This window comes from Arctopsyche grandis, chromosome 3 (genome assembly GCF_051622035.1).
Source record: "Arctopsyche grandis isolate Sample6627 chromosome 3, ASM5162203v2, whole genome shotgun sequence".
NCBI lineage: Eukaryota > Metazoa > Arthropoda > Insecta > Trichoptera > Hydropsychidae > Arctopsyche > Arctopsyche grandis.
Window position 1 is genome coordinate 3,729,968 of NC_135357.1, and position 15,430 is coordinate 3,745,397.

The window sequence follows — 15,430 nt, forward strand, 5'->3', positions numbered from 1 at the left end:
ATTCCTGCGAGGTGCGAAGAGACACCTCTGTGAGGGACAGTACATATAAGTTAATTATAAATTTTAGAGTTAAGTATAATAATTAAGATGTATTTTTTTTTAAATTAGCTTGATAGCTAAAATATATATAAATAAAAATAAATAAAAATAAGACGTGAGGGCGGATCTAGTGTATTATACATCAGTGTAAACAGCATATCCCCAGATGGACGAGTTGTTTCGGTTGCACATAAATTTATTTAAAAATTTTAGTATTATATGTACATACATAATTGAATTGATCTATGTATGTAGCATGAGACTTAGGTAAAATGTACATGCTATCAAATTTACCCCCCATTCGACCCGCGATGGCCAATTACATTTCGTTTCAGTTTCGCATTGCATTTTGGTCAAGAAATACAACTGTAATGTGTGTATATGTATGGGTGACCAGCGGCTGTGTGTGTGTGTCGTCGTCTCGATCAGCTTGCTCTGGAACGGTGCGGGGTGGGGGAATTATACAAAAGAGTAACGGTTATGATCTCGTTTTTATTGATGAATAGATGGCGCGCCGGGGAGTTTCTCGGCGCCTGTGCCCCTTTATGGCGGAGGCTGTGGATCGAGTAGGCTGTGGCTGGTCAGGAAGGGTAGACCAGCCACGCCAAGACCTTCTCGGTCGGAGTCTCACGAGCGTCTGAGAGCTCGCCGTGTTCGAGTATAGTCGGTAGACATAGTCGGTGAGGCACGACTATGGAAGAAGCCATACTCCTTCTATTATGGAGGGCTTCTATGATGCCAATGAGCGCTCGCCGTGATCGCTTGGGTGGATCACGGGGCCAGAGTTCGGGGCTTAGTTCGAGGCCGGCTTTAACGAGGGACGCTGCATCTGGCGGTCCGCGCCGGGATCACCGGGCGCCGGACCCACGGGAGAATCTAGCAAGACTGACAGACGATCAGAGTAAAAGAGAGAAAACAAAAGCCGAAGCCGTAAGAGGACAACCAACGGCCATGAGGGTTTTTGGTTCGGACAACACTTGTATATTCAAACAATAAAATACCTTATCCAAACAAACAGCAGTAATAACTACAAAAACAAAGACGAACTCGTCTATTAAACATGGCGGACTGGTGGTGAAGAACACCTTCACAACTAGATCAGTCCCCATAGGAATTATGGGCGATTGGAAAAGAATGGTCGAAAGCCGCAAATCAAAGTCGAGGATGATTCGCGTGGCGACAGTGTGGTAGTGCGCGAGTGTTTGTGTTGTTTAGTTGGTGTCTAGTGTGTAGTGTTTAGTGGAGACGGGGGTTGGCAGTGATGTCTGTGGTGGAGGTGGAGGTGGAGGTGGAGGGGGTGGAGCTGGAGCTGGCGCTGGAGTCGGTTGTCACTCGCAAGTCGCGAGTATGACGCGTCACGTGTCATGTCTCACGTCTGACGTCTGACGTTTGACAGCTTGCGGCTTGCGGCTCGCGGCTTGTGGTTTGCCAATCTCGAGACGCGAACCTGGATCGGGGAACGCCGGTCGCTGACGGCTCGCCGGCGGGGCAAGGGATCACGGGACAACACTAGAACACTAGAACACTAGGACACTTGAAGTGAAGTGAAGAAGTGAAGAAGTGAAGAAGTGAAGAAGTGAAGCGAAGTCGTCCTCCGAAGAGTGGAGGCGGGCAGGAGGGGGCATGAAGCGGCGCGCGGGAGACGCCGCCAAACTGCGACGCCCACTCAAACGCAACAAGCTCACCGACAACATCTACTCCAGGTACTCACTCTCTCTCTCTCTCTCTCTCTCTCTCTCTCACTCTTGCTAGGTTAGGTTTGTTTGGCTAATGCGAAAGGTCAACAACACACAACAACACAACACAACGCTGAATCTCCATGTGTCGAATGTGACAGACGATATCTATCTACATACAATACTACGTTTCGTCTTCACTGCCACCCGGCGAAATACTGTCTTTTCTTTTTACATTTTTCTTCTACTCTCCAGCGGCCACACTACTCCGACTTTCGCTTCAAATGATACGTTTTGTATGTGTAACGCGCATTCAAGTAGAATGGGTAGAAGCGCTCTTAGCTTCCAAAAATGTTGTTACAAAAACTCCGTGCAAACGGAGATTTCGGCTGTTTTGCTCAGTTGATTTTTAAACTCGTGTAGCAGTGGGATCTCTTTGAAATAGGCTCTACTAGTGAAATTGTGTGGTAGTATTAGTTCGACAAAGTCCGGACATCTGTATGTGCCAGTGCGTCCCTGAACGTCAAGGGACGATCACTTCCACGAATTTTTTTTCCTCACTCTTTTGTCTCTCTTCGATGGCTCGCTTTTAAGCGATACTTTTGTTAGGAATGACTATTCTATACATTATACTTCAATGGTAACGCGACTTTATCTAGAGTCGAAAATTTTTACCATATGCTACATATATCGCGTCCTGTCGTTTTACTCGTGTACATCTTCAATCCTGGCAATTGCTGTGATAATGCCACACCAATTACTGTGAGGCTAGTAGAGGCTAGTAAAAATCAGCTCACTGTTATTACACTGGAAAAGATTACAGTCGACTTGAAACTAAGTTTTGTTATATATTATATATGATCTGAGCTGTACCGAGGCATTGGCAATGAATGGAACACTTGCCAAGGGCGCTCGGAGCGTGAAGCGAAACTTTCTTACGACGAAAAATACATTTATTAAAGGTTTCATTTAAAAGTTTAGACTTTAGTTGGTTAGTGGGTTACTTTTTATGAGAGGTAAAAGCTTATTTGGATACGATTTTTTTATTAAGTAAATATTGGAAAGTACGTATAGATCCAAGCACTGTTTATCGTGTGGATATTTACAAGAATCTTATTCAAGTATTATACAAGCTATAATATAATATTTCTGACGATGCCAGCGACAATAACCTCGGCCGAAAGAGTTAATTAAGATCTGTAAGTTATCAAAATGGCACTTCTGATTTAAGCATTTTGGCAAAAGAACATGAATTAGTGAGTGATTTAAAATTGTACGATATAATTTTGCTGATTTAAAAGCGAATTTTTATTTAAATTTTAAGTTTGAATTGTTAAATTAGTACCACAAATAAATATAATGTTTATTAGAAACTTATGTTGTACATTTTTATTGCTCAAAAATAACTTTTTATAAACTGTTCATGAAATTTCTAATGAATTTGATTGTTTGTTTACAGCACTCTATTGTACCTGAAATTTTTGCTACTCTGGGTCTTCATTATTCTGGCCGATTTTATACTCGAGTTCAGATTTGAATTCCTCTGGCCCTTTTGGATGCTTTTGCGGTCTGTTTACGATTCGTTCAAGTATCAGGGTCTGGTCAGTATATTCACCGTCTTTATATTTGTCCTTTATATGTAGTATATTATCACTCGTATTCATTGATTTGTTTTTTCAGGCATTTTCTATGTTTTTCGTTTGTATAGCTTTGACGTCAGATATGATCTGTTTCTTCTTTATACCAGTACAATGGATTTTTTTCGCCGCGAGCACGTACGTTTGGGTACAATATATTTGGTATACAGGTATTGATTTATTTGTGCTAAACTTACTTTTATGAGTTGTGTGCGTGTTGTGTTGTTAAATTTTAATATGTTTTTCTTTTTAGAAAAAGGAGTATGTCTACCTACGATGATTCTGTGCTCGATATTTGTTTATATGGAGGCAGGTGTTCGCTTGCGAGATTTAAGGCATATGCCAGCACACTTAGACCTGTGTCGACCGTTTGCCGCTCACTGCATCGGATATCCAGTCGTAACGTTAGGCTTCGGCTTTAAGTCGTACGTAGGATACAGGATGAGAAAACGTCGGCAGCAGGAGGTTGCCCGCGAGAATAGTTTTTACATGCAGTTGTTGCAACAAGCGCTTCCACCCCACGAAGATACGTTGCAGCAACAGGTAATAGTAACATAGCTTGTGGATAGCCCGTATTTACATACAATATTAATTGAATCCACACTTGTGAGACAAGACCACGCTTAACCCTTTGAGTGCTGACGTCTTTTCTGTAGAAAGCCCGCCACGCTGAAAATTTCGCCAACATTTCCAACTAGAATTATTTAGAAATCCATTGGAAAGCGGGTATAAAAATTGTATCTAATCCAAACAAACCTTAGATAACTGTCGCTGAGGATTTCGAGTTTTGTAAAGGTGTTTTAAGACTCTAATATATCTTGCAACAATATAAAATAGACAAAAGAAGTCTATTGATGAATGTATTTTTCCAAAACTAGTTCGATCTTCTTCATTGTTGTTAAAATGTAATGCTCACAATTTAAATGCCAAGCCACAATCTAAAGTACTCGGCAGTTAGGGATTTCCATCGGGAAATTCTGCTATGGTTATATATTCAGAAATTGTGGTGTAAACCAGTCTTTATAAACATTGACGACCCATGTGCAATGCTTTTTTTTTTTCAATGCTACTTGCAATGGCGTAGTGGGTAGTATTCTTGTTTATTTTTTACATACTCAAATAACAACGCCTGTCGGCGTATTTCAGGCTCATGGAATTGTTGGAAAAACGCCGATCGGTGTTGGTCAGCATTCAAAGGGTTAATAAGTATCAGCATTGTTGAGAATGGGTGACCGTGAAAAAGCAGAAAATATTCGTTTATCATGCATACATATGAAAAACGGTTAGTATATATATATCAGTGGCGTGCGGTAAAAGTCTCTCTCCTCCCGTCGTACATCCTCACTTAATTTGCGCGAGTAGGATACAACAGGAACAGGTTTTTCCTCCCATATCCTGCGCGCGCACATTAAACAAGGCTGTATGACAAAAAAAAAAAGAGAGATAATTTCACCGCATGTCACTCATATATATTATATATACATAGTACCGTTTACCATGTACCCTTTTTTTTTGATCTTTCGATCTTTGCCTTCCGATATTTGCTTTTTCGCCCTTTTCACTTTCGGTCCCGTGAGGTAGACCCGTTGAGAATACCTGATGAAGCAAGTCTTAGCAAGTTCACATTCGAATCGATTTGCTTATAAATACAGCATTCTGTACATATACTAATTGATCGATTTGTTTTTCTGTTTTAGCCGGCGATAAAGGAGTTGGAGAAGAGTGGAAATGTGTCCTTGGACAAAACTCCCGAATCGCACCCCACAGAGAAGCAAATGAACGGCAACGCTATTCACATACACTCTTCGAAAGGCGGTGGCCACAGTAAAAAGCCAGACACGAAAAGCAACCAGCAAAACGACAAGTTGTTGTCTTCCTCGCACCACAGTCACTCGTTGCACAATCACAACAGTCACGCGAGCCAATCGGCGGCGAACGTGCAACCCACTAATTTTAAGGACACGCCGCAGGACGCGGGCGTCAGTGAGTCCAGTTCGCACAAGGTGCACACTAGTCAGAGTCACGGTGCGGCGACGGCGTCGAACCAGACGTCCTCCGGGGGGGGCAGGGACAAGGACCGGGAGGGCAATGCTAAAAACTACGCCGCACACCAGACGAACCAGAACAGCTCCGCCCAAAACAAACATTCACAATCCAACGGAGTGGCGGGCCACCTGTGCAACGACAAGGGCTTCTCGGCCGCGTCCCACCACAGTAGTAGTCTCCCCAGCGCAAGTGCGGAGAAGTCGAACGCCGAGCACGAAAAGTCGACATGCGCCGTCTCTCACAATGAAAAAGAAACGGTCGAATCGAAAGCCAACAGCAGTCATTCGCAACAGAGTGCGGCTGAAAGCAATAGTCACGCCGAAAATGATAGCAGTTTTGATAAAAACGTCAAAGGTTGGTATTTTTCAGTTCAGCTTTAACCGTTTGTGGAAGGAAGTCAAGTCTGTAGCGCGGCTGTCTTCCATAGAATTTCTGAACTTTGCACGGGATTTTGAGCCTTATATGCGCCCATTTCAACTGTTTTAAGGTTCAACATTGGTTGAATATATTACTGAGAGTTGAATGCCATCTATTCAATTTGCTTAAAATGATTATATACCAGTCAAAATTAGTTTTTTGTTGAACCATACTGAAACCTCGTTTAGGGCCGGGCCGCACTGTGCAACTTTGTCGGCCGACTTGTTGCGCGACACGAAAAAATGTATGGAAATGTGTGCGACAAACAAGTTGACGAGTGTGGCGTGTCCCATCTACCTGCATGGATTGGTCTGGTCGCCCTCAACCAAGTTGTTCGCGAGTTGAGCGGTGCGGCCCGACCCTTATGTGACGTCACGTCTGTTGAACAATGGCGACGATACGTCTCAATTGTATGAAGAATGATTATTTGACAATTAAGCCAAAACTACGAGATATATTATGTATTTTATTGTTTAAAATAATACTTTATGTGTTAATTAACATATCTGGTTACTTGAGTAAATATTAAAATCTGTATTTAAGGTCGAAAACTCAATTGCCTAATCCGCGAAAAAGGTGCCCCGCGTACAGGGCTTGTTCGCTATATTTATTGCCGCGGGCGAAGGGTTAAAGATTCAATTTTTTCATAAAGTCAGGTTCCTTACGCCGGAACGAAAAGTGTGAATGTCGGATTTTCATCGATCGAGGGAACGTCGTCGTATCGAGGGAACGTTAAATATATTTTTTTTCTTGATTTTAAACAATGTCCTGTGCCTTGAAGTTTATTTGGGACGGTTATGATAAGCTTTGACTGATCAACGAGAATGTATAGTCGCCGTTTTGTTGAACAGTTCCCACACAAAGTGTGCCGGGCTCGCAATTGAAGTTTGTATGGGGAAAGCGTTATTTTCAGAGAATCGGCATTTTTTTCATGTTCTGGTATTAATTTGGAAATAAAAGTAGTTGAGCTTTCTTGGGTATATACCATTGATCTGATCTTTATATATATGTATATACCTTGTCAGATGTCAAAACATTTACTGCGCTGTAGAAGGAAGTGGGAATCCACTGCAGTATTCTCCCAAGATAACTATGTTGTACAAAAATAAAAGTGTGAAGAAGTCTGACTCTCCGGCTGACACCCGGCGCCTTCGAGGTTCCAGGTCTCACGGTGTGAAATTGGCTACTGGCCACATGCATGTGACTCACCAGGCATCATGTGGAAAATATGCGACTGGAGAAACTTTACGGAACAAATCCAAAATAGGTACTTGGAACGTTAGAGGACTCCTGAATCCTGGGAAAACACTGGTTGTTGAGAAAGAGATGTACAGTCATGGGCTAGATATACTCGGAATCTCGGAAACGCACTGGAAGAACAACGGCCATTATAAAACTTCAAATGGAAATACGATATATTTTTCTGGTAACCAAGATTCGTCACATAGCGGTGTCGCGGTGATCTTAGCATCTAAATTAACCAGTGCACTAATTGGCTACAACCCCATAAGTGACAGACTTATACACTTAAAACTCAACACGCATCCGTATAAACTAAACATCCTTCAAATATATGCTCCTACTGCAGATGCCGAAGATATTAAAATAAATGCGTTCTATGCTTCACTACTCGATACATTGTCAAATATCTCAAACAAAGAAATGACCATCATTCTTGGTGATTTTAATGCCAAAGTCGGTAATAATAGCAACATTGATAACATAGTAGGTAAATATGGATTGGGTATTCAAAATGAGAGAGGAGAGAAACTTATAAGTTTCTGCATTGAAAATAAAATGTCCATTATGAATACTTGGTTTCAACATCATCCTAGGCGATTGTACACTTGGATATCTCCTGGGGATCGTCACCGCAACCAAATCGATTATGTATTAATAAATTCTAGATGGAAATCATCGATACATAACGTCAAAACATATCCAGGTGCAGATTGCGGATCGGACCATAACTTACTTGTTGCTAAATTTCGACTGAAATTGAAAATGATTAAAAGACATCAAAATAAAGCAATTAAACTCACCAATGATGATGTAATTAATTTTGGCAATGTAATCAGAGAAAAAGATGCAGAATTCCAAATAAATCCTAATGTAGATGTAGAAGAGTCTTGGAAAATTTTTAAAGATCTCATAATTCGGTATGCCAGAAAACATCAAACACCGCAAAATGAACATCGTAAGTCTTTTATCTCTGATTCAACTTGGGTTAAGATAAAAGAACGTAAAAGACTTAAACAAACTGGCATAACATCGACAGAATATCTTGAAAGGTATGCAATATTACATAAAGATATTCAAAGGAGTTGTAGGCGGGATAAAGCTAAATATATAAATGACATATGTGAGGAGATAGAAAAACACGCATTAAAGAATCAGGCAAGGGATATTTTTCACAAAGTAAAAATCGTCACTCAAAAATTTTCACCCAAAACTTGGACAATAGATGATCAATTTGGAAACACGCTTACAGATATTGATGTGATACTCAACCGATGGAAAGAATACTGTTCGGAATTGTACAGTGGTAGTTCGTCGACCTCAATTGTTTCCCTAATTGATGATGTCAGGGAGCCTGACATCTTGACATCTGAAGTTGTAAATGCCATAAAGAAACTGAAATGTAAAAAGTCTCCTGGCAGCGATGGTATACAAGCTGAACTTCTGAAAGAGCTTGGTGAAACTGCGATAAAGGCGCTATGTAATATGTGCAACAAGATCTGGGTAAACGGAGTATGGCCGAAAGATTGGGTCAATTCAATATTCATTCCCTTACACAAGAAAGGATCTACAAAAAAATGCGAGAATTACAGGACCTTAGCCTTAATATCGCACTCTAGTAAAGTATTGCTGTATATAATTAAAGATCGTTTGAGCAGTTACCTTGGATGGCAAATACCGAACGAACAAGCAGGGTTTGTAAAAGGCAAAGGGACGAGGGAACAAATACTGAATATACGTCAACTCATTGAAAAATGTCGGGAGTTTCAAACTCCAGCCGTTCTTTGTTTTATAGACTATAAAAAAGCTTTTGACTTTGTGAACTGGGACTATCTGTGGAAAGTTCTACTGGACATGGGAGTCCCCATGCATCTTGTAAAGATAATACATAACTTGTATAATGATAACAATGCAGTAGTTCGAATCAATTCGCTAAACTCGACAAATTTTCGAGTACAACGTGGAGTAAGGCAAGGGTGTATATTATCTCCAGACCTATTTAATATATATGGAGAGTATATAATGCGTAGAGCACTGGATGGTTGGAAGGGTGGAGTGTCCATTGGTGGAAAAAAACTATCCAATCTTCGGTATGCGGATGACACAACGCTCATAGCTAATAATCATGAAGAAATGGCCGAACTGATCCGTCGTGTTGAGACAGAGAGTAATGTGCTTGGCCTCCAGATAAACCGCCCCAAAACAAAAATTATGATAATTGACCGTCACCAACAGCTGCAAAACAACAACTCAGCTTTAAACGGTATAGATGTGGTTGATAATTTTGTCTATCTGGGGTCACTCATATCTAACAACGGCGGCAGCGAATTGGAAATACGGCGCCGGATTACATTAGCAAAATCGGCAATGTCACAACTAACGAAGATTTGGAAGAATAGAGCCATTACAACTGCTGTCAAAATCCGTCTCGTGAAGAGTCTCGTTTTTTCTGTCTGCCTTTATGGTGTCGAGACGTGGACCATGAAGGCGGCGGATAGACGGAGAATCGATGCCTTCGAGATGTGGTCCTGGAGACGGCTACTGCGCGTGCCTTGGACCGACAAACGCACGAATGTGTCTATTCTTGAAGAATTGAAAATCAAGGATAGATTGTCAACAATATGCCTGAAACGTATATTGCAGTTCTTCGGCCACATTGCACGAAGAGGTGAGGAGAGCCTGGAGCGGTTGGTTGTGGTTGGTAGCGTCGAAGGCAGAAGAGCCAGAGGCAGATCCCCCGCACGCTGGACTGACCAAGTATCTGCAGCGACGGGCGCTTCCACGGTAGCAAGTCTTCGCCTGGCCGAATTTAGAACTGAATGGAGGCAGCTGGTTGACCGCACATCATAGTCACGATCCTCAGTGATGAGGGAACCGACAGCAATATATACCTTTGTAACGAACATTTACGCATGGAAATGGGACACATAGGTGGACGATATACGAAAGTTCTGACTGATCCGGAGGACGACGTGTTGTAAATGAAGTAGTAGTGGGTTTTATCCGGCTTTGTAATCTCGTCGAAACATGGCCAGCTGTACGAGGAGCTGGAGACCAGGTCCCCGGAGGCACTATCGTCGATGATAGGCTGTGGTGAAGTCCCTTACTCTCCGGAGACGGCTTCTTCCGGTCCAGGGAGTGCTGTGTACTCTCAATCTTAGCTCATGAGAGACGTCTCTTCCTGGTCTCGCGCGCCCGGATATCGATGTTACACTTTTTATTTACTACAAATACCCATTGCAAGCTTTGTATGGGGACTTTCATATCATAATCGACCCAAATAAACTTCTATGGGTAAATATTAAGTATTTATATATATATTAAATAAATCGAAACTATTCTTGAAAAAGACATATATGAGAAAGTCTGAGTTTTTTGTCAAGATAAATCGATTGGTTGGAGGCACAGGACATTGTTTAAAATCAAAGAAATTTTCTATTTAATATTCCCTTGATACGACGAAAGTCTTCCACTAGATCCCTCGATGAAAATCCGAAATTCGCGTTTTTCGCTCCGGCTTAACGTTCTTACACCAGCTGTTGTATGATAATCGTGTCATAATTTATAATTCGATCGATCCCAGGGCAGGGCCTCGAGTGAAAATGAATTTTTCAGAGTATGCTGCTGGTCGGTCAGACCTGGATTTGTGACTCCAGGTTGATCGTTTCCTATCAGAGTTCGCCAATTCTCTCTGATTTCATTGTTGAAACGGTTTCCGGTAAAAATTGGCTAAAACCCTTCCTATATACAATATGTCACCTATAATTTGTGATTGATTAATGTGCAATAAATAAGTTTGTGTACAATTTGATATGCGAGTTTTTCAGTGTCTCGTAATTCAGTGACTTATATAATGAATAAAAAATGCTGCGATATTTGTAATTGGTTAGGAAGGCGCATCGGGGTTGCCTGTAATGCCTTCCTGGTATGTAATTAATAAAATAAAAATAATAAAAATAAGATGGCAGCCTGTTGATTCTTTGTTATTTAAATTCTGTTAAATTTTTTCGTTGTTATGGATACGTATTGATGTGCATATTCAATTCAAAGTGTGAACATTTCCGTTGTTCGTTTTCAGGCTCGTCAAAAGCAGCTTCAAAATCTGATAAATCGGTTGCAGTAGCATCTCAGAGCAATCAGAGAGAAGAAAGACGAAGAAACAAAAACAAAGACAAAGAAGCTAATAAAGACAAAGAATCTATCGATACCGGACAGAAGCATTCGGAACAAAGTATGCGATGTTTAGTTAATGGGGGGGAAAAAAAAAAACAACTGATTGGCTTTTGAATCGTTCTTATGGCATTATTACTATTTTATAGACGAGAATAATTCACGAGGAGCTGGAGAGCGAGCTTTGAGAGCCGCCCTCGCTGTAGAACGTCAAGCGCGAGCGGAGATCACACAACTGCGTCAGCAAAATGAACAATTGACTACGAAGTATGTTCTAGTATCATTTTAAGAGATGGGGGCTATAATTTCGTATTGTTTAATGTCGGTTTGTTCTAGGTTGAGCACTGCAAACGCTAGCCGTCAAGCAGACAGAGCGGCACTTGCCACAGCCGAAAGGCGACTGAACGAGGAAAGACGAGCTCGTCAGGCTGCTGACGCGCGTCATCATCAATTACGCGGAATGCACAAGTATATAAACTGGCCGAATCAGACTGCAAACTATGACTTTTTCGTTCTAATGCGTTATATTTATGCTTTTCAAAGGTCGGGAGAGTGTGTGTGGGAGTGGTGTCGGCAGAGACGAGCCGCTCTCGAACAGGAAGTTAACAGTATGCGTGAAGAGCTTCAGCAAGTGCAAGAGCACAATCAGACGGTCACTCAGTCTCTACAGGCTGCCGAGCAACAGGTTTGATTCTTCGCGTGTGATGATTTCTTTGTTTGCTGGTTCTGTTGTGACACTCGTTGCTGTTTTTTTGTATAGGTGAGTACGTTGGAGGCGCGCTCACGAGACAACGGAGCCGATACTTGGGTCGCTGCGTTCACAACACTACGAGAACGATCCTTGCATCTGGAGCGGTCTCTGTCAGCCGAAACGAGAGTCAAGCTCGATTTGTTTTCGGCCGTCGGAGAAGCCAAAAGACAACTCGGTCTACGTGAAGGTGATTTTTTATTATTTTTATTAATTAAATTTTAATCGAATCCCATTAGATTGTATGATTTGAGGAAATCATTATGTTACAAGTCAAATATATGTATGTTACAGTCAAAGTGTATTTTCAGTTGTAATATGTATATTCCAACTGGCGTTTTAAGTCATTCATATTCTAATTCAACTAGTAAATTATACATATATCTACAAGCGCAAGTACACTTTCAACAATCGTGCTTTACAGTTGTAATGTAACATTGAGTTTTGATAGCTCTGATGTTTTTACGAATGCTTTAGAATTCAACGAAGCGTTAATATTTACTAGGTGTTACTAATTACGGTAACGAGTATCGTATTACGATAACTCTAAGAATACGTTCAAAACACAAATGTGACAAATTCCAATTAAATTTACTATTCGAGTGACGTTTTCACGAAAACCTAACCTGGTACCAGCTAATAGTTGAACTGTATTTTCGGTTGTAATATATTTAGACCAGTTGGTATGTAATTCGCCATACGTTCGCTCACTATCCAAGTGCGTATCTACTGGGAGCACTAGGTTATAATTCTCTCGAGTCACGGCGTAGAGTATATCTGGGGAAGCATTTTTATATATTACTGTGTGCAATCCTCAAATTCTTGCCGAATTTGAGTGAAAATTTCAATGTTCCCAGCCAATTCAGATATATTATGTAGATACAGCTATTTATTCTCCTCTCACCTGAGGCACGTACCAGTTTGATGGTTTCGTCGCCTGTCGCCAGGGGCATCAAGCACCTCAACCGGATTGTTATTGGTTTGGATTTGTTTAATCTAAAATGTACTGGTCTGGTTGAAGGATTGTCTAGTTTGGGATCGTAGCATGTTCTATTTTTTTATATATTTATCCTTATATGTTTTTAATTATGGTTATTTGTTTTTTCACCTTATTGTATATTTTTTTCTTTTTGAATTATTTTATTTTATTTAACATATTAGCCACAGTGATATTACAGAGAGCTCCAACGCGTCACTGTGGCCAGTCATTCAATAATAATAACATAATCATTCAAACATAATAACAATAACAACACATCATTATAATCATAAAATTATAAAATTAACAATCATTCACATTTATAATTGGCAAAATCAACCACTGGCATTCCTCAACAACCACTCAACCAGATTAGCATAGTTAGCATATTGAAGAGGTCAATTTCACCAGCAATCCGGCTGAGCAGATATATTGCCCTAGATATGGGAGCCGTTGCCAACATATTTGTGCGATCCACAGGAGGAACAAACAAATCACGATTCCTCAGGTCAAGGTAGCCATAGTGACGACTTGGAGCTAATGTCACTGTGGTGAAATTGTAAATAAATAAATACGAAACAATTTACGTGGGCTAGACGGAATATATTACATATATTACAACTGGAAGATAAACATCAAGTGTAACATGTACATGCATGTGTGTATGTAATATATGTATATATATATATATACTTCCGGAAAATATGACTCCATGTGTCAAGTGTTACAGGTGTAAATGTTGTCTATGCAATCAGTTCATTGTGTATTCGGTTCATAATGTGATGAGAGTCGTATTTGTACTTTGCAGGTGTCATTCGGGCGCAGGAGAAGGAGATAGACGAGTTGAAAGGCAAAATAGCGCAAATGTTGGCCGTGATGCCCAACGACTCGTTCAGTCCGGGTCCGACGTCGAGCTCCCTGAAGCTGAGACTCCCCGACGGGGGCATGCCGTGCTATCCGTCGCATCTGACACATCACGGCGGCAACGTGATGACGAGCGTGACGCACGCGGCGATGGGAAACAACGTGAACAATTCCAACCTGAACAATTCCAACCTGAACAATTCTAACCTGAACAATTCCAACCTGAACAACAGCATGAGCAATCTGGATCCGAACGCGACGGCTTACACGCCGAAGGGCGCCATGGTGCAGTGCGGTTCGGCCACCGAAGCCTAACCGCTCGCCGGCAGCATCCGTCTCTGGTGGAACAAACAATACAAAAGCAACAATTATGATTTTTTGTATTTTTTAATCCTCCGAACCCAATAATCGGGTTGTTTTTTACGTTTTAAATACATATATACGATCGAGAAGTACTTATGTCGATGAATGTTTTGTTTTGTTTTCGTTTTTCCTGCGAAAGCTCGGGACGTGTATTTTGTAAGTCGACATCACAATGAGATTAGTTGCATATATTGGTTATATAGACATTATAGAGTTGTGTTTCTGATTATTGGAAAAATTAAATGGATAACCAAAGAGATTAGATTAGGTTTATGTGCTGTTTGATTTCGTTTGTTGTGTTCTGGTAAATCTCCGTTTGAAATTTTCGTACGCAAAGGGTTCTGTTTTAGGAATCGATTATTCTCGAACGAAGTTTCGAGGTTTCATTACTGTATATGTGTATAATATATGTGTACGGTGATTTTTTTTTTTTTTTTAAATAATTTTTAGTTGCATTTTATATATTGTTTAGCTTTTAAATTGAACGAGATAAATCTGATTGATGTATTTATAAAATACGCGTTGCGGTGATAGATTCGTACAAAAAAAAAAAAGAAACGATGCTATATTAAATATAGGTTGATTTGTTCCAAAACAAGATTTAAGTCGTATTACGACGAGTTGATAATTTTATTTTTTCTCAGTTTCGAAAGTTTTATTTGTAATAATAATGTTGTAATAGTAAACGTTGCTTTTGTTGTATTGTAAATATCCACCCCCCCCCCCCCCCCCCAACCCCCGATACGCGAGCGTAAGTCGTCTTGTGTAAATGTCGTTGCGTATTGAAACGTGTTAGTGAAGAATCAGCAGTAGTTAGTATAATCATGAATAAGTACAACATTAATGATAAAAATAAAAATAAAATCGGTTGTCTTAAATCGTTTTATGTCTGTGTTATCTCTTAATAGTAAAATTGACAAAAAATTTCTTTGTATAAACTAAGATTTATTAACTTTCGTTTTTTTCCGTTGAATTTTATTTTATTTAAAAACCCTCGCTCCGCCACCGATTCGAAGTATTATATATATTATATTCAACACCGATGAGAAGCGTCATATCAATGTTGTTAAACGTGTACGTTTATTCAACTGTCCCGGTACCCGATTCAATAGTTGTATGTACATTGTCTTTAGTTCCTCTGAAGGGTGTGCTTCGAGAGGTCAGTGTCCGCGGAGACGTGCAGTGTGCTCTCGTCTGCACAGCCGATTCTACGATTCACCCGTCGAGACTGTGCCAAGTGAAAGCCCATATA

General features: G+C 40.6%; 2 protein-coding genes and 1 long non-coding RNA gene across 3 annotated transcripts in view; all 3 read left to right on the plus strand.

Annotated features, from left to right (window-relative positions):
- LOC143909769 (uncharacterized) overlaps positions 1-11,310 on the plus strand; it is a 69,598-nt gene extending 58,288 nt beyond the window's left edge. Inside the window, exon 4 of the mRNA XM_077427940.1 lies at positions 11,301-11,310. Within this exon, the coding sequence (XP_077284066.1) occupies positions 11,301-11,304 (4 nt within the window). The 3' untranslated portion in view covers positions 11,305-11,310. The remainder of the gene's footprint in view (positions 1-11,300) is intronic.
- The window catches only part of LOC143909787 (uncharacterized), a 279,264-nt gene that overhangs the window by 5,257 nt on the left and 258,577 nt on the right, over positions 1-15,430 (plus strand). The window lies entirely within an intron of this gene.
- Positions 1,209-15,096, plus strand: LOC143909771 (macoilin). Its single transcript, XM_077427942.1, has 11 exons — positions 1,209-1,742; positions 3,175-3,316; positions 3,396-3,522; positions 3,606-3,895; positions 5,050-5,752; positions 11,133-11,285; positions 11,374-11,491; positions 11,561-11,692; positions 11,768-11,909; positions 11,985-12,162; positions 13,760-15,096. Exons 1-11 carry the CDS (start codon positions 1,663-1,665, stop codon positions 14,128-14,130), a joined length of 2,436 nt encoding a protein of 811 aa, XP_077284068.1. The 5' UTR covers positions 1,209-1,662; the 3' UTR covers positions 14,131-15,096.

Excerpts from the sequence above, each read along its gene's own strand:
- LOC143909771 (XM_077427942.1), top strand. The coding sequence starts at position 1,663 with ATGAAGCGGCGCGCGGGAGACGCCGCCAAACTGCGACGCCCACTCAAA. Across the intron at positions 1,743-3,174 it reads ACCGACAACATCTACTCCAG|CACTCTATTGTACCTGAAAT; the intron begins GTACTCACTCTC and ends GTTTGTTTACAG. Across the intron at positions 3,523-3,605 it reads ACAATATATTTGGTATACAG|AAAAAGGAGTATGTCTACCT; the intron begins GTATTGATTTAT and ends TTTTCTTTTTAG.